The sequence below is a fragment of the Ictalurus punctatus genome, chromosome 15 (genome assembly GCF_001660625.3).
Source record: "Ictalurus punctatus breed USDA103 chromosome 15, Coco_2.0, whole genome shotgun sequence".
Lineage (NCBI taxonomy): Eukaryota > Metazoa > Chordata > Actinopteri > Siluriformes > Ictaluridae > Ictalurus > Ictalurus punctatus.
Genome location: NC_030430.2, coordinates 19200551 through 19225596, shown reverse-complemented (window position 1 = coordinate 19225596; position 25046 = coordinate 19200551). Strand labels below are relative to the sequence as shown.

General features: G+C 38.0%; 1 protein-coding gene across 2 annotated transcripts; it reads right to left on the bottom strand.

Moving 5' to 3' along the window:
• Nucleotides 1–615: 615 nt before the first annotated feature.
• tmem201 (transmembrane protein 201) lies at nt 616–23849 on the bottom strand. 2 transcript variants are annotated; one of them, XM_017487291.3, is made up of 11 exons: nt 23631–23849; nt 21914–22034; nt 21603–21797; nt 18542–18721; nt 17516–17883; nt 17218–17421; nt 10787–11001; nt 4489–4551; nt 4084–4365; nt 2600–2734; nt 616–2467 (listed from the first exon to the last, which is right to left on the bottom strand). In XM_017487291.3, the coding sequence occupies exons 1-11, from the start codon at nt 23738–23740 to the stop codon at nt 2370–2372; spliced, it is 1971 nt and encodes a 656-aa protein (XP_017342780.1). In that variant the 5' UTR covers nt 23741–23849; the 3' UTR covers nt 616–2369. The 2 variants fall into 2 exon arrangements, with proteins under 2 accessions (XP_017342780.1, XP_053542103.1); XM_053686128.1 differs by lacking the exons at nt 21603–21797; nt 21914–22034; nt 23631–23849 and adding an exon at nt 21008–21589.
• Nucleotides 23850–25046: the final 1197 nt, after the last annotated feature.

Sequence of the window (25046 nt, the reverse complement as noted above, 5' to 3'; positions counted from 1 at the left end):
ATATATATCGCTCTCTATCTATCTATATATATATATATATATATATATATATATATATATATATATATACATATACATACATACATATCTTTAAATCTATCTCTCTCATTTATTTATTTATTTATTTATTTTCCTGAAGTCTACCCACAAAATCCAAAGTTATATGGTCTGAACTTTGATGCCTTACTCATACTATTGTGTAGTTTTGTGGGTTTCTTTTTTTTTTAACATTTATTTTTCATGTAGTAATTCTACAGTGTTTATTAGGGAGATACTAAGTGCATCTGACCTGCACCTTTAATCCTTTTAAATTAATTTATATGCAAAGAGGAAATCAGCTTTTTGGTGATGTTAAGATTATCCTTGTTGCGGACTTCAAATATTAGATACAATATCAGGATTTTAAATAGAAATGTTAACCGTAAAACGTTTTTTGACACTTAAAAATACAGAGCATTTATTTCAATACAACAATCTTTTTTTCTTAAATGCCAAGAGTAATAATACACATTTGACTACACATAAAAAACACACTTGTACGTTTGCATGCACATGCAAATCTATCACACACGTGAAACACAGGTTAATCAGACAATATTGAGAGAGGACACTCCATGACCAGCTGTATTTTATATTTCAGGAGCAAGGTTTTTTTTTTTTTTACAACTTGAAATAAAAGAGCAATGAAGGAGCAATGAGAAAGAGACGATGCACAGCTCAGTAGTTTCTTCTAAATGCAGCAATCTTTTTAAAGTAGCAAAGACATCATTTGAATTTCTCAGTAATATTGATGCAGCATAAAAAGTGACATTACAGTACATCAGAACCCAATAAAACCCACATAACAGCCCATTTCATAATCTGAATGTCATATACAAATAATCCAGGTGTCTTGACAAAACTGCTCTGGTGTTTGGGATCCTGTGACCGAACCGGACGTCAGTCTTATTTTACCTTCAGAATAAAGCCTTTGCAATTTTATACCATATGATTCATTCTCAGAGATCGAATGAACGAATGAGTGGAATAATAAATAGACTGATACAGATCAATCACAGATGATGACAAATAAACTGAAATCTAGTTCTTGGGCCCTTAAATTATTCTAGATCATAAAAATTTCAAATTTGAGACATGACATTTTAGTCAGTTGTGCTGTTTACTTAATTAACTAAAACTTCAGGGGATCCTCTATTACGGACAAAAACAAACCACAACTTGAATAAGAGATGATTGGGGCCCTTAATATAACAGAACTACATTACACGCATACTTTTATTGAATACATGCATACAAAAAGCATGCAAAGTTAGCCAAATGTCCCATTCATGTAACCACCATAATAAACTGTAACCAGGGTTTGTCTGAATATTTTATTAACATAGTGTATTTATGGTTTTACCATACCTCTGACTAATAATTAAAAAAAATCACCAGACACATTCACATTGAATAAATGCATACACACCAGACAGCTTCAAGTCCTTGCCATGAATTTTGCAGAGTGAAAACAAAAATCAAATGCCAAAAAATGCTACTGCATTACAACAAAGTATAGCACGTTTATTTATAATGTATTGAGTTTGAATCTCAATACACTGATTAAGTTCTTTAAAATCAAGTCCCTTCATTAAGATACTCATCACTCACTTAAGTTTTCAGCCCAGGATTGGGGGGAAGGGGTGTGTGTGTGTGTGTGTGTAAATGTAGTGCAGTTTAATGCGTCACCAAGTAAAATATCTACACGTACAGCTGCGTACACACTTGCTGGTATAGGAGCGTACGGGTACGGGCTGTTCAGTGTATTGAAAAGTTGAAATTACCAAGTTGTTTCACCCTTACATTAGGAATTTGCTGAAAATATGAGTATGAGCACAATCATACAGCATTCCTCACATTATAGCATTCCACTTAAAGACTTGTATTAAACATAGAAAGAAATGCCATTATACTGCACAATAGCACCTCATGTAGCCTGATGGATGCTCAGTTAAGATAAACCACAAAGGCTAATTCTCTTCAGTTAATCGCAACATGCTGTTTTATTTCAGACATCTTTATGAAAGCAATTCGTAAGAGCAACGTTTAGAAAAGCCCTGTTATGGTTTTGGGCATGATGGGATGCTCTGTTTTATTTGTGAGCAGAACTTATCTGGTACTTGAGACCAGTTAGTTTATTTAAATGTTCTCAAAACCTGACTCAGCACAAAATGTGCCTCCTTTTGGATCACAGAATATGCAAAGATGAGCAGCTACCGGTAGCGTAAATTCTCTGTAGGCAATTCCAGCCTAAAAGCGGTCGATAGCACCTAAACCTATTGTACGTCACATTAAGAGACATTCGAGAACTTGACGTTTGAACTTATTTCTCATCTCCAGTTGTAGTAAAGATAGAATGATATAAAGGTTAAGTTGGCAGTCAAGCTGGTGACCAAAAGACCCGGCCATATGGACCTGCCCAAAAAACCTGCATATAAAAAATAGGGATCAATGAGTCGACAAATTTGGACAGAACAAGCATTTGAGTTAATTGTCAGTAAAACAGAATTGGACCAGTTATTACAGCCACTAGGATTCAGCTCCAGGACTTGGTTCTTACCTTTCAATTTGGATTTGCTGTCATTTTCGTTCCCTGTGGTTGTGTCCACATGGCAGTTGGATGACTCTGAAGAGCTGCTCATTTTGTTCTCTGCATGTTCAAAGACACTGCCTTCCTCAAACCGTGACCCCAAGTCTGAAATGACAAAATTGCACAACTTCAACATGGAAACAAGGATTTAACAAGCTACATTTAACAATTATTTTCTCCAATATAAGAAGGTTCCCCGTTTTCTCAGTCATTTGGTCATTTGGTCAATTGGCAATTACCATCCACCAACCAGCTTCTTCCCATCTTACAACAACTACCAACAGGGGAAAGTGAAGGATAACTATGCGCTTCCTCTAAGTCACGTGAAGCCAGCCAACCACATCTTTTCAAACCACTGCACAGGGCAGAGGAGTACACTAAAGAAATTGCCAACTACTCTGTTCCACACACAGTGCCGTGACAAAGTATTTGCCCCCATCCGGATTTCTTCTGTTTTTGTGTAGCTCATACTAAACAGTTTTAGATCTTCAAATGAAATACAACATAAAACAAAGGCAAGTAGTACTGTGCCGAGCTTTTTTTTTTTTTCCATTTGGAGTTAATGGTTCGCACTGTGGTCCTTTGGAATCCCAGAGACTTTGAAATAGCTTTGTAAACCTTCCCAGACTGATGTATTTCAATCACTTTCTTCCTCATCATTTCTGGAATTTCTTTCAACTTTGGCATAGTGTTTTACTGAGTAAGACCTTTTACCCCACTTCATGCTGTTGAAAAAGTTCTAAATAAGTGTTGATTTGATTGAACAGGGTCTGCAGTAATCAGGCCTGGTTGCGTTTAGTTCAGCTGAACACCATTATGAATGCAGTTTCATACATTTCGGGAGCAAATACATTTTCACATAGGCACAGTTGGTATCGGATAATATTTTTGCTTCAATAAATAACAATTTAAAAACTTTAGGTTGCCTTTGTTTTATCTTAGATTTTGTTTTAATTTCTGAAATCATTTAGTAGGAGATATACACAAAAACTGAAGAAATCAGGATACTTTTTCACACCACTGTAGATGGCCGCACAGATGCACATGATTGGCTAGAGTCACTGTGATTGACAGAGGAGAGAGGATATGCCATCCCTCCCACCCAGAGAGCACAACCAATTTTGCCCCCTTGGCTCCCAGCTACATATGACCATGGAACGGAATTAATTATTATTATAATTATTTTTTAATCCAAACTCAAATCCATTCATACATCACATCCATGAGACATACTTTTTGTGAAAGCGGGATGTCTACTTTTCTAATTTAAATATTCTCTTTTATATTGTGCTGACAAAAATTATACCATGCCTGTGCAGTAAAGAGACTTTTGAACATATATAAAAACACTACAGTTGATTAGAATTCGAATTATTTCAAAGGGTTAAGCAAATGTACTACAGCACTTAGCTCTTAAAAATAAGCTTCCTATAACAACTATAATGTCTATGTACCATGATTCCGTGAGGGGACGTGAGGAACATCAGGCATGACAGCTCTACTGTTGAAGTAGTTCAGTTCTGTCAAACATGGCGGCGGAGGTGAAAGACTCCTGGATTCTAGAGGAGGGGAGAAAAGCTGCAGCTTCTGCCCACTGATGTTGAGTCGCGCTGGACTGATAAGTGGCCGCCTCTGCCTGGCTGAGCTGGAGGAGGACGTGACCGAACCTGTCACAGACGGTGTGGGGGAGGGAGCAGGGGAAGAGGGACGACTTCCTGACTTCAGAGAGAAATAATCTAAACAAACCAAAAATAAAAATTGGGTCAAAACATTTTACAGTACCAATTTTCTACAGACAATGTATTTCATGTTGGTCATTTTCTTGCAATGCTCATAACTACTCCATCACTGCTCACTACCTGAAGGCGGAGAGTCTTTGCACTGTGATGACGGCCTACTCCCACTGAACAGGAACCCAGAGTCTACAGCCAAAATAAACAAAACAGCAAACCAAATAAATCAACATAAATTTTCCACAGATACTGATCATGATGTGCTTCAATGCTTCGTTTGGGTTATTTCAAAAGAAACAGGAGCTCAACTTTCAAACATGCTCAATTTTTCTAGCACGACATGAATGCATGTTATTGTTTCTTTAGAGCCTGTAAAGCCCTGGAACAAGATACATGAGACAAATGTAGTTCAAGAGCAAGCTGGTGTGTTAATGGAGAATGCAGCTCTTCAATGGGTCACCACAGCTGCATTAAGGCTGTGAAACCAATCTGCTCCAACACCTGGAGACTTGCAAATCAACACCAGAGCATGAACGCTCTCAGCATAGCGAGTAGTGGAGCAGAACCGTCTGAATACATCCATAATACCGTATAGACATCGTGCAGCTAAAAGTGTTTGCACTACTCGCCTTAATAAAAGGAAACATTGGTGCCATCCCAAACCTATATTTTATACCAACTCCTCCCAGATTCTTCCGTTGTGAGTGCTCATTCCAGAAATCTCTACCTCCACTCACAAAGGTGCCAGCAGTGCCTCAAACATATACTACAGCAGCCATGCAAAACCCCATCAACATGGCTGGAGACAGACTGGGGAGAGGCAGATGATGATAGAGAGGAAAAAGAAAACAAAAAAGGCTTGTTAAGGGGGTTAAATCACCTTGTACAATTTCAAGGCAGTCTGAAATTAGATGAGCGATACAGAAACCTGTGGCTGGAAGTTATACTTCAACCAAACCATGTTTATACCAGTTAGCTCATAAATATATACCGTCACACTTCAAAAGGTATAACAAGTGCAATTTGGGTATGCTGACACTTTAGCTTCCTCCCGTACAGTTTTAATAATACTGGGTCATGAACAGGTAAATGTAATATTACTGTAACTAATTCTTGAGGTGAGTGAATTTTTGTGGGGTTTTTTCCTCTCTTTTTCCCCTGTATTCTGTACAATAGAATAATATAATATTCTTTATTACAGTGAGTTCATGTTCATTGACTGCATTTATTGTAGCTTTTTGTTGATCATCTATTATACTACATTTACTTCCGGTGCAATTTATTTATTTATTTAAATTGGTGAAGCGGCATTCCAAGAGTGCTTATATTTCCCAATAAACGCACTATATCCACACTATATATTTGACTTAAAATATGAAACTTGTCAGATTGTAACGGAAGCACCTTTAATAGAAATCTACAACTCTATGTACGACACAGCTAGCCAATGTGCTGTAAATTGAGTATGGCTTCTTTGTAGGGCTGCACGATTATGGCCAAAATTATAATCCCGAATATTTTGATCAATATTGAGATCTCGATTATTTATCACGATTATTAATTGATTTTAGTGACAACATATTTTTATTACACTTTCACATTTATTAATTTTTCTCATGACACAATATAACACACAAGTAGGCATGAGAAAACTTGAGATGGTCAATTATGACAGAATTTAGGAACATAGGGTGAGCCATGACAAATTAATTTACCTTCTGATAAACTACATTTAATATATTCCGTTAATCTTACAAACTGTATGCAAAAAACAACCGTTAACCTGTTCCACCTTGTAAACAAATCCAATAAACATCAGTGCTCAGTGTTTGAAGTCTGCTTCTCTTAAATATATTTAAAGCTATAGACTATTAGACATTTTCTACGGTCATGGTTCTGGGCTGGAGTCAGTTCTCCATCCGCTCTGTCTATATTGTGTATATATCTGAATAATATCCAGAAAATATCTGAATTCATTTACCCATCAGATGGGAAGCACTTTAGTTTAATGGTGTTCATTACTGAAGAACGATCAGGATTTTTACAGCCTATACCGATCGAGATACCAATCTTTTTTTGTTTAAGCTTTAATCAGGAGGTCTATTATAAACAGTTAAATGTAAGATCTCTGCTCATGATTACTGTTAATTGAGTTAAAATAATAGCAGATACTGTTGAGATACTGTTGGTTAATTGATAAATAAACAAGCATAAAATATTTATTTTTAAATATCTTAAAAACAATAGAGAGTCCTAATTGCTAGAGTCCTAATTTGCTTGTATCTTTTCTCATTTGTAAGTCGCTTTGGATAAAAGTGTCTGCTAAGTGAATAAATGTAAATGTAATTAAAAGCAGACTAACACAAAAATTATCCATATTAGGAAAAAGGCTAATAGCTTTCTAAGGAAATAGCTTACTAAGCTTAATGTCAAATTGATATTAAATGCAACCCATAATAATTAAACATTTCATTTCTCATTTTATTTATATTTAATGATGAAGTTATTATAATATCTTTTTTTTTTTTATATTAAATGATTTTTTTTTTTATAACTAAGCACATTTTACGTCTTTACATTTTGGTAGTTTTATTTTTGTTTGTTTATCAGTTTTAGATCGGTTCCCCAGTACAGTGTCCATATCTGCTGATAATATTGTGTTTTGGGGGATTAAATCAAACATGGAAACTGGAGTTTACTTTTCTAGCGATATCTGGCAACCGTGAGTTTAATTGAAGTGAATTAGAGTTAGTGAAGGAGATCGACAGCGTACTGTATGTTTACAGACTGAACAGTTGCTACTCTTGATTATGATTGGTGAGGTATTTTTTAATAAAGAAGTTTGAATTAAATCCACCTTGTAGCGTTAGCATTATTATTAATTTACTCCGCCCGAAGCCGCTGTGTCTACACGAGCAGGTGCAAGTTCGGGTCATTTTGCGGGATCAATAAAAGATGGCGGTTGTGAGATTGGGAAGTTGAGAGAAGCAGATGATATACAGTGTTACTCTTGTCATCATAATGACTTCTTTGCAGTATTTCCACACTTGTTCGGTTGACTGGGGAGATGAAAAGCAGTGTGAAAGTAACTGTTGCTCGGTGTAGATGCATTTTGGAGTTGTAGTTTTTATTCCGATTGTATTATACAACTCCGAACAGGTCATTCGCACCGGTGTGAATAAATATTTATTCACAGTCGCACAAATGACTTTTCGGTCACAAATGCGAATGAAATGGTGGCACTGTAGAGCCCTGAGTTTATCTGCAAAGTTTTTTCCTGTTTGGAGTGATGAGGTTTAATGTCCGACAACCTCTGTAGTGCCATTTCACAACTTATTAGTGTCATGATTTCTCCTCATGCAAAGTGCTGGAGCTCGAAGCGAAGCTGGCAGCTTGAGCACTAGAATGCCAACACCGTTTCAGGGTTTTGGCATTACAAAATGACGTCATCCCTGCGCCGCTCTATGGTGATTGGCTGTAAGCACTTGATTTGATCGCAAGCGGAGTTTTCTATGAGCGGAGGACGAACTTTAAAATGTTAATATCGCAGTCGATCATGTTCAGTCAAAATCGTAATCGCGATCGATATTCGATTAATTGTGCAGCTCTACTTCTTTGGTATCTATTTCCTCTAGGGGATCAAAAATAAGCAGAATTTTATTGCTTAATTAAAACCAAATTACGATCTAATTAAGAGATAACTGGGACTCTTAATACAGCGGACTCAACATTACATACAAAAGTTCCCCCCCCCCCCCCCCCCCCCCCCCGCCCCTTACAAAAAGCACAGGTTCTGACACGTTCTTAATACCTTTAAAAAATAAAAATAAAAGTTGATTTGATGGCTCATTTTTCAAATGATTATTTTAAATGAATAAATAAGATTTGTATTAATAAGATTTAATGTCATTTTTGAATGATTTTACATTACTAATAATTACCAAAAAAACCCCACAGACTCCGACGATCCAACTCAAATAAATAATTACACCACTGCCAATTAAAGACTATACCAAACATGTCCTGTCCAATCATGAATTAAAAGCTCCGTGAGCCAAACACTAGCTGCTGTTCGAACACACCTGCTTGGCCTGTTTCTGATTACAGGCGACTGCAGTTCACCACGCTCTCATCTGAGGATCCCAACATGAAACAAACCATACTCTATCCACTAAGGCATAACAATCATTTCAGTACCACTCCCTAAGAATAACTCTATCCCTGGATTTGAATGCCTTTCAAAAAGTCTCAGTGGGCTACATGGCTTTCTTGCTCATGAGAAAGCGCAATCATTTGCAGTTGGGCAGAAAATTGCAAACAGAAGTCTTCAAACAGTGCAAGATGAAGAAACAAGTTTCTCTTCAACAACATGCAACAACAGATTAAGTGACTTCCTGTAACCTGACACCTGTTACTGATGGAAAAATCCCATTATGATAAAGGTAACCATTTTTCTCAACGTAGATGCTTTGGCAGATGGCAAAATTCCTGTTAGAGGTGCGGCCACACCTGAAGTGACGAGTGAAGCAAGTTCCCCGTTCCGTTCTAACAGGCATTGGCCCGTATCCTTCCCATCAGCCCTTCACAGGTTCTGCATGACAGCACATTCACAGATTCCTTTCACAGTTTGGCCCAGAGCCTGAGGCCCATATACATGCAGGACACAATTCTCCTCTATGGACTACTTTCTGTCATGTGCTCTCTGCTTCTGGTAATGAAAAAGAAATGCAGTTTCTCTAGCACAACAGATACTACTTTTAGGCTGAGTAGGAACAACAAGCAAGTGCATGATATTAGTATCATTAGTACTATTTATTGGCTTAAATGAAATGCCACTTGGAGGAGGCACACGTTTTAACAAACTACAAGGCTAGTAAATAACCTATTATAATCAGTGTCATCAAGCTTAATTATTTTTGGTTTGTGTTTATATATATATAAAAAAAAAAAAAAATCCGCCCATTTTCTACTTGCTCTCTATTTTTCTTTCAGTCAACATGAAAGAATTGTAAAATGAAGCATGTAACATTTTATAACACGTTTCATGAAAAGTTTTCACGCTAGCATCATTTCATGCAGCAGACATTTGTATTTATAAAAATAAACAAATAAAATTAAATAAATAAATAACTAAATAAACAAACAGATGATGGTGCTGTCAGGTACGATTACAACTCAAAGAAACAACTATCAGTCATTAAACAGCCAAACAAATTAGTTGAACAGATCCAAAATGATTAAATGGTGTCATATGGTGAAACATTTAGGACCTTTTTAAAAAATAAATAGATAGATAAATAAATTTTAAAAAAGAACTCTATATAACACACAGTTCTGCAGTTACAAAATCTCCCATTTTAACATGTATTTCAAAATCCCAGACCACTGGTCTACTCTTACAACAGATTGACTCATGGTGGCCAACATGTAGTGCAGCTCAGGAGACACAAGAGCAGTGCACACAAACACAGGTCAACAAATAAATATTGATGAACACTAGTAGACTATTTATTAGGGGTATAAACGATGCATTGTGACAATGCATTGCAATGCAAAAATGTGACTATGTGCATCATGGGAACATACAAGTAAATCAGTAAATGCTGAGTAAATCAGCATTCTATTAATTATGCATCTAATGCAATTACATAGTTTGAACACCAGGGGTCCCAATCTGTGCAATCCATAGAGTTAAAATATATGGAGAGCACACTGGTCACATGATTGCATTATTTTGTGGGAGAGCCTGCACCTCTGCAGTCTACAGTGCCTGAGTGTGTGACCGTGGAGGTCTGCCATTTTAGCCGACTTTGGAGCTCTATTTCTGGTTAAAATGAAGTGCCCCAGGCACTGCTACAGAGCTCATTATGTTTCAATTGATCATTTTCCCCCAGGTCAGAGACTCAGTTTATGCAACCATATTTTTTGGAGAATTTAGAAGTATATTTACATTTAAGATATTGTGAACCCGTAGCTATTTTTCAGTTATTTAATGTTATACACACAAAAACTCACTGTTTTCCATTGTTTATAATTCAGAAATAAAAAAGGAGTCTTTTCAGTTATAGTTATTCTTCATTCAAATTTTCAAAATATTCTGAGAACCAAAAAATCATATCCTGAAGCCAGTATCGTGAATCGAATCGTATTGTTACACCTCTACTGTTTATGAATATTAATGAACAGGGTCGAAACAGGCTGGAGAAGCAGAGAAAGGTAAACTATATTAAACAATTATTTATTAACAACAATAATTAAAAATATTTCAGAATAAAAATCCCTTAAAATGCGTTTCATTAATAATACACTCAGGAATATTGCCTAAACACTGGAAAATAAGATATAGATATGAGATGAAAAAGAAAGAGAGAGAGAGAGAGAGAGAGAGAGAGAGAGAGAGGACACAAACAGAAGACAGTCTGACCTTGCCTGGCGAGCGATGGCATGGTGCCCAATGAAAGGGCTCTGTTGAGACGACCTGGCAGTGAGGAGGGCGATGCTCGACGGGTTTTCTGGCTTTGCTGGTGAGCGAGGAGCTGTGCCAGGTTGGGAGGAGGAGTGGGGATGAAAGCAGACGATCCAGACACCATCGGGGACTGACCACTGCAGTACATCCCAAAAGAACTGCCAGACAGATACCTGAAACAAATGAGCGGATGAGTACTGACGCCGTCTGTCACACGTCTTGGAATCAACACACGGATGGAATCCAAGTCAGGCATCCGAAAACGCATAACGGATCATTCATGTACAGGCATTTTATAAAAATGGCTCATAAAACTGGAAATCAGGACACTGAGAAAGTCAACTGTATATAGAGGGGCATGATTACACCTCATCTTTACGCCAAAGCCCCTTTTAGATGTTCACATGCTTCACGATGATCGGCTCTCTGTCCGTTATGAAAACGTCAATCTTCAATATCAGCAAACTTCTTTGTAGGCTGTTTTCATACCTCATAAAAAGTGTCCAAGACAAAACTCAGAAAATACACACTTCCCATTTTACAGTGCTTTATTTATAACAGCAGTAAAACATACAAGAGCAGTGCTTAAGCAAAAAAAAAATGGAACAAATATTTATAACATGCTTCTTCACAATGTCTTGAAACACAAACACATAATAGAATAGTTAATAATTAAAATAGAAAGAAAAGGGCACACGTTCATCTTGGGTATTTCTTCACATTACACGAAAACCACTTGAACGTTTATGTCTCAGCGACCAATTGTTTCACTTTTTTTTTTGTCTATACACAGACTTAACTCTAAACGCTTCTGTCAATATTTCAAATACATCAAATAGATGAAAAATAGCACCTCTACAGCAACTTCAACTCACCAATAAACCATTCAAAATAAAGGACACAACATTCAATTCAATTTTAAATTCAGATTTCCTGCACATTTTTCCCGTTTACCCAATAAAAGACTTTAGATTACAGAATTAACAACTGAAAAATTCATCTTTATTCCAATATATAAATCATATGCTGTTCACTCGTCCACTAACAACCTGACAACTACCAAAATCAATACTGGTCATAAGTATTTGTGTCCATGTAAGCACACTCTGTCATTAAAGTAAAGTCTCAGTGTAATGTGTTATAATCACCAATTCCATATACTTATTTGGTTAGTCACCCAGATTATACTGATTATGGAAAAACGTTAATCATAACTAAGTGCGAGCGCAAGAATACAAATGGTTTACATACAATAACTACAAACCAGTCCGGCACAATATAACTATAAAAAATGTGGACCTAAATCGCATTACTTGGTAGCAAAAGAGTAAAAACTTCACAATCATCAGTCATTCACTAAAGGCTTTAACAAGCTAAATGAAACATTTGGCTGTATTTCAAGTTCAATACAGAAAGGATGGAACCATTGAATGTGTAAAATGTCCATTCGTGTCTTACAGCTCTTACGAGTAAGGGGTCACATTAACAACAATACAAGGACGTCAGAGTGTAATGTAGCAGTTATAAACTGAATACAATAAACAATACTTTCAGGACGCTTTTCTCACAAGGGCTGTATGAAGTAAGCGATTTTACAAATAATACCCATGTTATATTGATAATGTATTTACTGCTTAATCACAGTAAAAACAATCAAAAGAGCCAATAAGTAATCCATTGTAATTTCTCATGTATAAAGACTCATACATATACATACACACACACACACACACACACACACACACAAAATGTTCACATGAAATATGAACAGGGAATAATGCGAATATCACCCCAGTCACAAATAGGAGTGTTATGCATTGACATATTCATGGTATAGCAACCTAAACTAAAAATATCACGGTTTCATGGTATCACAGAGTTAATCAGCTATTTAAAAACAGACAAGATTTATTCCGAATTCTTTGTGCAAAAGTCTCTTTGGGCCCATTCACACCTGGCATTAACACGCATCCAGACTGGTCCGATTGTAAGCGCACAACGCAGAGTACAGGTGTGAACGAATGTGGTCCAATGTGTTTTGGAAACTCGTCGTAATCAAATTACTCAAATCACCTTCAGAAGTGAATCAAAAAACATGTGTCGTGTGAACGCAAATGGGTCACGATGGGTCCCACCAATAAAAGGACTAGATAATACAATCATTGTGAGACTGTTTGGAAATCATGTTGAACTTTAGAGTTCTCCACTGCTAAGCTAACGATGAATGCCGCATGAATGATTCTCTGCCACCAAACTGCACTTCTACAGGTTGTCCTAAAAGTCTCCATACATAGGGGAATTAACATTTCTTTATAGCAAAATGTCTTCCGTACTTAGTTTATTCATATTATAAATTTGTATCAGATAGCCTTTAGGAATGCTTTTGACAAAAGAAGATTGTATTGAAATCATTCTCAAGGCTGTCTCCTTCTGTCGAGCCACACACGATTTTAAGGAGATACTAGAGATCCTGATCCTTTCTGCTCTCTGGACCTGCCTGATCCGTTCGGATGCCCTACCTCTGAATGGAGCTCTCATCTACTCCAATTCCAGATGGACACACTCACTGTGGTTGCTGGGACTACGGTTGCTTCTAAGGCCAAACAGACTTCATATTAAACCATAATGAACTTTTCTTTAATTTTACACTATCCGTTGTTACCCAGACGAGGACGGGTTCCCTTCCGAGTCTGGTTCCTCTCAAGGTTTCGTCCTCTTAACATCTTAGGGAGTTTTTCCTTGCCACCGGCTTGCTCAATTGGGATAAATTCGCATATTTAAAATCTGTATACCATGTTTATATGTTTCAGTAAAGCTGCTTTGAGACAATGTCCATTGACAAGCCGTTGAGAAGGTTGCGATGGACTTTATCAAGAAACATGGCAAGCACATCACACACACCGCAGTTGCCAAACTAATTCAAAAAGACTGGAAGTGTTGCAGACCAATCGAGAAGTGGACTTCCACAAACATCCAGTGATGAAGGCACAACCGACGTGGTGCTGGCAAACATAGTCCCCTACGTATGGAGACTTTTGGGACACCATGTAGTATGCACTTATAGCATTCTATGGGGTGTTGTAGGCACAACAGATGATTAACATACAATGCGATTGAAACAGGTACATGAGATGGGACATTTCTGCCTCAAAACAAACGCAGTGGTAATCTTAATTGAGAATGACCTTTTCATAAACCTTTTACATCGTCAGTATTTATCAGTGTATAACCTGAAAGACGATGTGGCTGTGAGGAAAGGTTTGAGCCAAATCTAGCTAGATGTTTGCCATATTCTTCTGTGCGTTTGATAGCAGTCATGTATGATGATATGAGCAGCAATGGAGGCTGCATTGTTCATAAAGTACAAAGGCAACATGTTTATATCACTAGCGGATTACACAGCCAAATGGTTTTTGGAGCAGTCCACATCCCGTGTACAGAGACATCGAGGGTATTGTAGCATGATTTATCAGAGGACAGATGGAGGGGTTGCGAAATTTTTTTGGGAAAAAAAGACAATAACCATTGGAGGTGGTAAGGAACTTGACTGAGGAAAAAAGTATTTTGAAATTAACAGTGCAATAACTGTCCATGACCAACTGTGAAACCATGACACCGTAACCTAGACACAATACAGTAGACAAGGATCCTCACACATCATGGAAAGACAGAAATGTTCATATTTCTGTTTACATTGGACCATTATCTTCACAGGAACATGCAATAAATACAGAGATACAAGAGAGACAGTAATGAAGAGGCTACACAACCTACAGCAATGGTACTTTCACACTTACAATTCCTCATTTACTTTTAATAAATGAAATGTCTAATACAAGGGTGTCCAATCTTACACGGAAAGGGCCGGTGTGGGTGCAGGTTTTCATTCTATCAAAGTAGAAGCCACACCTGAGTTTATTGGAAGCAAATCTCAACTGATTCAACAGATGGGATCAGGTGTGGCTCCTGCTTGGTTGGAATGAAAAGCTGCACCTACACCGGTCCTTTGCGGGTAAGATCGGACAGCCCTGTTCTAATACATTAATAAAATGGGCTGTTACGTTATTATGAATTCCCTTAAAGGCATATCAGTTGTATTTCCCCAATGTACAATTAATCTAAAATGAATTTCCTTTCAAATACCCTGACATAATATCATCCACCAATGATACATACTGCCTTAATGCAGTCAAGTCAAGAGAAGTCTGACAATATAGAGTCAGTGTTAAAAAGGTTAGAATGTGGTGAATTGAAAACATTAACATAACAACAGCAGTGACAGTACTGCTAACAAGAAAAGCAGACAGGGAGGGGGAAAAAAAACAAAAACATTTTACCACAAAAACCCTAGTGAATGTTATTGGACGAGACGGCTATTTGTTTTCCCAACAGTAAGAAAACACTGAGGCAAATATCTGGTGGAAGCTCTACTTAATAATGAGCAACTCCTCTATTTTTTAAACAAACCCACCCACTTGGTTTTCAATTGGCTCGAAAGTTTGGGGCTCGTAAATTCACAGGTCAAAGTTCAACTAGATAAAACTCGAGTACATCCTGGGTCCTTTCCCCTTCAGTGAATTGGCTTATCTGCCTGGAATTTTATTCACATTTGGTATATCTGCTTTTGCTGAAGTGTCTGCTGTATCTCTGGGGCATGGGGTCAAAAATCATAGCAGCTATGGCTAAATCGTAGATGTTGGCCATCTGCAATTATCAAAACCATATATGTAAAATGCTGAATTTACACTCAATTTCATCAAAAGCCACTGAAGTGTAAGAAGCACAAAACTAAAGTTAATACTTTAAGAGTCTTGCTCAGGGTTTAAGGACTGTGACCTGACATCAGCGCTTTGGCAGTACTGGGATTTAAATGCAGATCCTTCCAGTCCTCGTAGCAAAATTTCATTTGTTCAGTGAAGAAAGAAAAAAAAAAGTCAATGAAGCAACTAATACTGGGCAACAACGCCTTTGAGGATTTTCTATTCCTCGTGAAATACATGAAGATTCACTCAGATATTTAAACAACAAAACATATATGCAGTCCTTTTACCAAAGTCAAAACCACATTATAGTTGGACGTCACTAGTTCAAACACACACACACACAAAAGCTGAGATGTCCATCAAAATCAGGGACACTGTCTGGGATGTTCTGCCACTTCCTTGGTTATAGCAGAGCTGCTAATGCTAATTGCTAAACTGTTTTAATTGCTTTTATTTGGTCCTCATTACCTCAGCTTCCCCACTGGTTGGGATGATTCAGAAATTCATACAGATCTGTTTTCAGGTCACCCTACGCAGGAAAACCCTCGTCATCATAAAGTTTATAGTTTAACTAGAATAAAAACACCAACTCCAGTTTCAAGTAAAAGTCAGATAGTGTTTTGAGACTAAATTACCAGCATCTTGAATATAGCTTTTTTCCTGCACACAGCAAGACAAGATACACACTTACAAAATAATTAAATGCATGCAATGATTAGTAATGTTTAGTGAAAATTCTGTATTAGTAGTGCAGTATTTTTTCAAACCACTAGACGATAAACTGACCAGCTTTCAATGAGCTTAAGCTTCAAATAAATATCAACTTTGCTCCGTCAAAAATAATTCTCTGCTAGCTCAGAGAATCCAATAGCTGTGCTAGTGAAAACGAGCAGCATCATTGTAGTGTTGAAACAAACAAAATCTGTTTATAAAGTAAATATTAAAACTTGTTATAGATCACTTCTTTATAATAAAAAAATGTAGTTATAGACATATTTTCCAGGCCTGAAAGACATTAAATAATTATAAATAACAAATATATGTGTAGTAAAAGCTTTAGCTCAGGAAACAATACGCCAGTGAAGGACGGCAAGAATAAATACACCGATAACAAACTGGATGTACAAGTAGGGAAGTGCCATTTTAGTACACACATGCAGAATGTAGTATAAAATGGCAAGTGTATTAATAATCTGGAAAGCATGGTCAATTTGGTCACATTATAGTGATCCTGATATCTGTTTTTGCTGCAGATAGAACTTTGTCATATATTTGAAACAAAAAGATTTTATGTTTAGCAAAAGGACTCTATTTTAATCGGCTCTTCAAGGTCTTCTGTTGAGGTCACCCTCTAACACCTACCGCATTTAAAACTCCAACAAGTTTGACTTCTGGGAGAACCTTTACTCACCGGTTCACACTGATGTTTTCCTAAAGCTACAAGATGCAAAATGACGACAGCCACAAGACGGTACTGATGGTTGCAAACATAGAGCAGGTTTACATCCATGGAGGAGAAAAGATGAGGATTACAAATGCAGTACTCCAAACAGAAGTCCTACACTGCAACCTGCACAACTATTCCTTATAAATGGCTTAGTGAAGTGTCACTGTTCGGATTCTGACCTGCGGCCTCTGGCTCTTCTCTGACCCGTGGGCTTGCGTGTGGCCACGGCTGCGGCGAATCCAACCAAGCAGCACAAGGAGGTAGCGCCGAGCTTGATTGCGCCCAGCCAGTCGGGGGTGTCCGTCTTCAGGTAGAACTCAACAGAGTACAGGCATAACACGAGGAGCCAAAGGAAAGAAGCGAAGGCATCAATTCTCCTTAACCTTCAGCAGAAAAGAAAGGAGGAGATGCAATAAAGGTACAATACAAAAACAACATGACACACTGTGGTGAAAAAAAAATGAAAGTGCTCTTCACCTGACAGGCCCTGCCATTAGGACGCCAGTGATGCAGGTCAAAAGGCCGACGGAAGCTACGGCCATCTGATGGTTGCTTCCAGATTCCCAGATCAGCTTCGCGTTCTCTACAGCCTCTTCTGAAAGAAGGCCCACCAGTTCGCTCCACATCTGCCCACTTCCGGTGCTGTCATTGACCTTTGCTTCGGTGTTATTTTGGAGAGTGTGTTTGGGTGGTGCGACTCCTCCCTTCAGGATGTGAGAGCCATCAGAGGGGGAGGATAAGTCTCCAGATCCATAAACGGCCAGGGTGACCAGGAAAGCACAAGCGAGGAAAGCCAGGGCTCGCAGCATTATGAGCCAGGCAGGAGTGGAGACTGTGTAGGAGCTCTGTACCAAACAGACATGGAACTCATGAGCTGGTATGTACACTGCTGGAATGTTTATGCCTCAAATCTGAGCGACTAAATGGGGTTTTTTGTATCTTTGGATATCACATATACTCATGTATCTGTGCTACAAATTAAGCGAAACAAGTTGTGGTAACCAGGAACAATGACTATTTATATGGGATAAATAAGAAATTGATCAGTAAGCTAAAACACGATTCACGACTGTTCATTGCGTATGGATAGGTAACTCGGGGCACAAGGCGGGGGACACATCCTGTTCGGGATGCCAACCCATCGAAGGGCACAAATGCACACATTCACACACTATGTACAATTTGGGAACAACAAATCAGCCTACAACACGCATCTTTGGATTGGGGGAGGAAACCGGAGTACCCGGAGGAAATGCCCGAAGCATGTGGAAAACATGCAAACTCCGTGCACACAGAGGGATTCAAACTCCCAACCCCAGAGGTGCGAGGCAATCATACTAACCACTAAGCCACCGTACCTACCCCCAAGTAAGGATAGTACCAGTACAAATAATAAAGTAGTTTTTAAGAATAAAAAATAACAAGGATTTTAAAGTAAAGAGAGTAAATAGTGAATAGTTACACTGAACGCCACACATGCTGAACACTGAGTACTGCACTGACCGTTACGAAGGCTTTGTCTGCATCTCTGCTGCGCCTGAGCTGGTGGTTAAGGAGCAGAGCCCTCAGCTGCCGGTTCTGGTGCTTGATGTAGTACTCCACTGCAGTCTGACACGGCCTGCACAACTTGTACGTCTGCTCAAGATGATGCTTGTACACCTCAATCTCTTCATCGTAATTGTCCTTCACACACACAAAAAAAAAACGGAAGTAGTTTTTGGAGTCAGACATGCTCAAACCCATAAAGTAGTTCACAGCATAAATAAATAAATAATACAAAAGACTATTTCAGATAAGAGTTAACCAGCATTGATGGCTGACTCAGAATAGAAATAACTGAGTGTCAGTTTCAGAGAGGAGATTCTTATCATACGCTCTGATTGATGAATCTATGCTAGAGTGAAAATCGGAACAATCAGGAGGGTAGGTGGGGAAACTCAGAAATAATAAATCTTATTGACAGCATGTTTTTCCAACTAACAAAGGCGGTAACAAAGAGAGAAACTGAAACGTCTAAGGCACAATTTTGCACTCTAAGCTCTAAATCACCCAAGAGGGAGATATAGAGTACAAGTTTTAAATAAATTCATCTTTTCAAAATTTTGGTCAACATCATATACATCACTATAAGGGTCTATTAATGTTTTGATGAAAATGTAAACTATGAAGAGGAAAAACAGAAGTTTGTCAGTCTTATAAGATTTTCTCTAACGTAGCTAAGAGTTGATGGATGTCTCGGGTCAGGTGTAATCCAATCACGATTAAGTAGAGGTCCTTTCCTTTCACTCTCTCACACACGAGAATTCACCTCGGAAAGAGTGATGAGGCAATCAACACTGACGAGCCCAAGTACAAGTTCACAATTTCTGCGAAAGTTTTCAAAGGGCTCATTTGTCAACATAAGCTGAAACATTCCTGGAAAGGAGGAAGACATTTCAATGATTATATTTTATCGTGAAATGCGTTGACACCATCTGAGGCGTCTGATTTAAGACTTTAGCAGAGTGAAGCGATGACGGAAGGAAGAGCTTAAATTCAACAAAAGAATCTACCGTTGTAGACGCTAACCAATCACGTCCCAGGAATGTGTTGGACACCAGGCCAGAAAAAGCTCCAGTGTGCTGCAGTCACATGTTTTGGTTGCCTGGAAACTGGTTGCCTAATTGACAAGGCTATAAAATGGTAACTAACCTAATACCGTAAAACGTATGGCTAGCTAGTTAGTTAGTTAATGAAGTGCATTAATACAGACTAAAAGAAAAAGATGAGTATATAAAATCCAGGACAGGAGTCGACAGCGCAGCCATCAACCTCATCCTCTCCCGATAAAGTATTTGATGTAGCACATTGTGTTTGCGGCCTCTAAGAAGTTGTCAATGGGGAACATTTTAGCTATGACCTACCATGAGGTTTTGGTTTTCAAAAGCTAGTAGGAAGTATTTTCTTCCTCTGCTTGTTGAACCTACTTGTCACCTGGGCAAATATGAATAACATTTTTTATTTTTTTTTAAACTGAGAGAATCTGCTTGTCCCAGGTGGCCAGGCTAGTAATTTCTCCAACCCTGCATCCAATAATTGGCAAGCAGCCACATAATTGAGAAAAACTTCATTTGTTGTTCTGCACAGATCTTATTATTTTTTATTAACATTTAATTTCACTGCAGGTTATATATTGTATATAATTGTGTACGGGACAAATCAAAATCATGAATTTTAATAAAAATGCATTACTTGCCTTTGTAGTGATAACGAGTATTAATCACATATACATTATAGCACAGTGAAACTGTTTTCTTCGCATATCCCAGCACACGAGGAAGCTGGGGTCAGAGCACAGGGTCAGTCATGATACAGCGCCCCTGGAGCAGAGAGGGTTAAGGGCCTTGCCCAACAGTGGCAGCTAGGCAGTGCTGGGGCTTGAACCCCCCACCTTCTGATCAGTAACCCAGAGCCTTAACCACCAAGCCACCACTGCACTCTGTTGGTCTAATTGGAAAACGCCCACCAATTTCTACCAGTATATTACCAAAACTAAGTGGGCTTTCACACTGGCAGTTTAGTCTGAAACAGAGCACGGTTTGCGGTTCAGGGAGTAAAGTATCCTGCGCGTGCATTTTAGCCGATGATGACATCATTAGTTTCCACAACACATGTGTACCATGAGTGACAGGGGATTTTATGGGAACCCGAAGGGGTTTTTTTTAAACCCCCCCCCTTTTTTTTAAAACCCAAAAATTAAAAAAAATAAATAATTTCAGATATGGAGTTGGGAGATCTATCTACAGTCTCAGCTCAGGTTTCGTATTAATTACACGCCGGGGGCACTGCTTCTATCTCAGGCATGCACTCTATACTGCATGGTTGCACATGGTCTCCCTTTAAAACATCTGTTCATTAGTTGTGAATTCATTAATCAGTGATGAAACTCTATACTGAGTTGAAAGCTGTTATACCTAATAATCTCTTTACCTCCCTCTCTCCTTCTGTCGAGCCACACATGATTTTATGGAGATGCCAGTGTTCCTGACCCTTTCTGCTCTCTGGACCTGCCTGATCCATCCTGATGCCCTACCTCTGGATGGAGCTCTGATCAACTGGAGGCTACAGCCTGGAGATTGCTTAGGATGGTACCGCTTGGACTGCAATTACCACATGCAGCTTTGCACTCAGGTCTCCTTTGGTGAACAGTGGACTAGTTCAACAAACAGAATTCATGTTAAAACCATAATGAACTTTCTTTTACTTTCACACTATCCGCTGTTACCCAGATGAGGACGGGTTCCCTTCTGAGTCTGGTTCCTCTCAAGGTTTCTTCCCCATTTCATTTTAGGAAGTTTTTCCTTGCCACCGTCACTTGCTCATTATGGATAAATTCACACACTTAAAATTTGTATCCTGTGTTTATATGTTTCTGTAAAGCAGCTTTGAGACAATCACCATTGTTAAAAGTGCTATACAAATAAAATTGAATTGAAAAAAGTATATCCGAGACCTCCTTTCACCATATTGAACATCACATCCTGGTTTTAATTTAATAAAACAAATGTTAAAAATCCAAACCTACCTCTTCTCTCGGAGTGAATGAAGCCAGCTGCTTAATCTTCACTGTCTGGTTGTTGTTGCATTTCTTGCACAGCAGCATTTGGCAGTTTACCCACTGCAGAGTCTTGGGGGCTTCAGACACAGGAAGGCCAGCTGACACTCCGTGGTTGAGATGCTCCATATATTGCGCAGGGATTGGTTTGTTATAATCACCATTCTACAGATTTTTTTTTTTTTTAAATGATAGAAACAGGAAAAAAAAATGACAGTACAGTTCAGGACCGCATTAACAAGTCATGTGCATCCATAATTGTTTTTTGAATAAGACGTTACCGCTTGGAAGCCATTGTACTGCTCACAGTAAGGACAGTCCCAGCAGTTCCTGTTTCCATACGGAACCTCAGTGTCCTGATTACAGAACCAACAATTTACATTCACATGTGTTGGTTTCTTCCTAAAAAAAACAAAACAATAACAATAAAAAATGAAGGGAAGTATTTGGGACTATTAATGTATTTACACACAATGTTAATTATATGGTAATGGAAAGATATTGACATTTTTTGTTTTAACACAGATTTAATACAACTGATGGATGACAACGCAAGACAAATCCAGTCCTCTAAATATATACATATTTGCTCCTATTTACCATGAATAGGTTTTGCATATAAATTACACAAACAGTACATACTAACACTATTGTTAAATTGTTGTAAAAATAGTCATTAACTGTTATATGCATTAAATGTACGTATTTAAGGCAAGACGCTACATGTAGAACCTTTGGTAGAAATTTTGGTCACTTCATTCTCAACCACCAAATTATCTGAAGCTCCACCCACTTGACACAATCACCTCCAGTGCATTCCAACTGGCCTACTATCTGTCCAAAACGGTATCCGAGATTAGACGTAGTGTGTCCCAAATCGCAGTATGTTGAAACGAGTATCGCAGAGGTACCCGGATGGTCTACTATTTCCGGTAGATTTTCGAAGTGTGGATCCGTGGACACTTCTTCAGCTAATATTTCCCACAACTCCTTTCGCGAGGGAATAGGAGGAGTTTTGGGACGGTTTGCTTCGCCGAATTCAAGGATGGATTTTAGAGAGGTGTAAATGTGTGTTTTCTTTCACCATAAAAGAGTACATACTTTTAGTGCATGGTATAAGTAGGTGAATTGGGACACAGGTCCATGTGAAATCCCTTAAAGTTACATGTGTGTGTCATTATGAGATACAAGTCGATTTCCATTATAAACCACTCTAATTAAACCATATTTTTTTTAAAAGTCTCAGTTTCTAGATCCATGCATTCACGAGATGTTCATTCCTGGTCCAAATTTGACCAATATTACAGAGGAATTTCATCAAAATGATGATATATTTTAGAGTTTAGATTGAAAAATGGCACACATTTAATAACTGCGCATGTTTGGGGTTTTTTTCTTGAGACAATAAAGAAATTATTTTTCTAACAAATTTTGACAAAGTTTAATTTTCACTTTAATTCCAACATCCAAAGACTAGATTTTTGGTTTTATTATTAAGTATGCAAATAGCTGCATATTTAATTAGATAAAGCCTGAATAAAATTTGCAGGTATAAACGTAACGTATCAACAATCAACTGGAAAACACTGACTGTGATATCTGTTGGGTTTGTTTTTGTTTTTTTTAATAATCCTATTCACCTGTAGTGTCAACACAAAATATTCACTCCAGAAGGAATAAAAACGGCTGGTTTATAAACGGTTCTGAGACATGTGTGAGTTTTTGAAGAAGAAAATAAAAATAGAGAAATATATAGTTTTGAAACTGCTAACGGTAACTAAGCTAGCCGGTATTACCGCTTTACATGTAAATTTCTCGATTACAGAGGCGATAAAATGTACAAAAATTAAAAAGACACTTTATCTATAAATAATTTTGTATTATTAACAAAGAGAGAAAACAATAACTTGAGGAGAAATGCTAAAGTGTTTAAATGTTTCAAGCTCGTACACCGGGCCTGAACGTGTGAAACAGCGCGCGCGCGTGACACGATGGTACCTGTTCGTGATTTTGCAAACAAGCGCGCCGCCGGTAAGACAAGCCGCGACCCCGACCCCGCCGTACAGCAGCTGCGGATACTGCACCAACATCTGGTTCACCAACTCCATTGCAAAATACGCTTTAGTGTATTTAACCGTGATCTTTCCCCCCCTAGCTACACATCAGTGCGTGCACGCGCCAACAGAAGCGTGTGTCGATCAAATATATGATCACTTCCGGGTTATGAATTACGTGACAAAATAAAAGTCCGCCATAGCGTTTGCGAGCCAATGGTTGTATATAGGTCAAGGACAAAACGGCTGTTTAATCAGAAGGTTGTTCGTCTTACATAAAAGTATTATAATGAATACATATTGCATGATAACATTGCAATGTCGGTCATCTATGGTTTTATAAAGCTATTACAGAAAGAAAATTATAATATTAAAGATTCTGACCTTCTAAAGTGTAAACCTGTTATATTAACGATTGACAATGATAATGCAGTTCTAACATAAAACAAGAAAAATGCAACAAAGGAAGTCAAAAGTAAAAGCAGAAATTAGTTTAGTGGTATATTTGAATAATATTGTATTGTATTAAGTTATGGTATAACATTATACACGATATGGCCAAAAGTATGTGGACATCTGACCTTCACACCCATATGTGGTTCTTCCCCAAACTGTTGCCACAACGGATGTCTTTGTGTGCTGTAGCATTACAATTTCCCTTCCCCAGAACTAAGAGGCCAAACCTGTTCCAGCATGACAATGTCCTTGTGCTCAAATCAAGCTCCATGAAGACATTGTTTGGCAAGGTTGGAGTGGAAGAACTCGTGTGCACAGAGACCTGACCTCACCCACCGTGTTACTGTCAGTGTAAGTTTTACATGTTCTTCCCCTATCTGTGTGGGCTTCCTCTGAGGTTCTCCGGTTCCCTTACAAGAACATACTAATAGGCTACTGTAATTTACACCCAAGTATGAATATGTGTGAATGTTTGTGTTTACAGCACCCTGTGTGGAACTGGTGGCACCTCATAGTGGCAACCTCATAGTGTTCCTGGGATAGGCTCCAGATCCAACAAAATACAGTGGTTACTTAATGAATATTATGGGTTACATTTTTCATTCCTTTGTTGGTTTGAAAACACATTCATCTTTGATCTGTCCATATATAGTCCATAAATCATTGGTTGTGTTCCAGTATTAACAGATTGATGAAGAAATTTATTTATATTTACAGTTATAATAAAATATTTCATAATCCAGTATCCAATTCAGACTAACCTGGACATAAAACACTCCACTGAGCACCCTAAAGAGTTATTCGGTCTGAGGAAAACCTTGAAGATTGTCTGTTTAAATAAATGTGTGTGTATGTATATATATATATATATATATATATATATATATATATATATATATATATA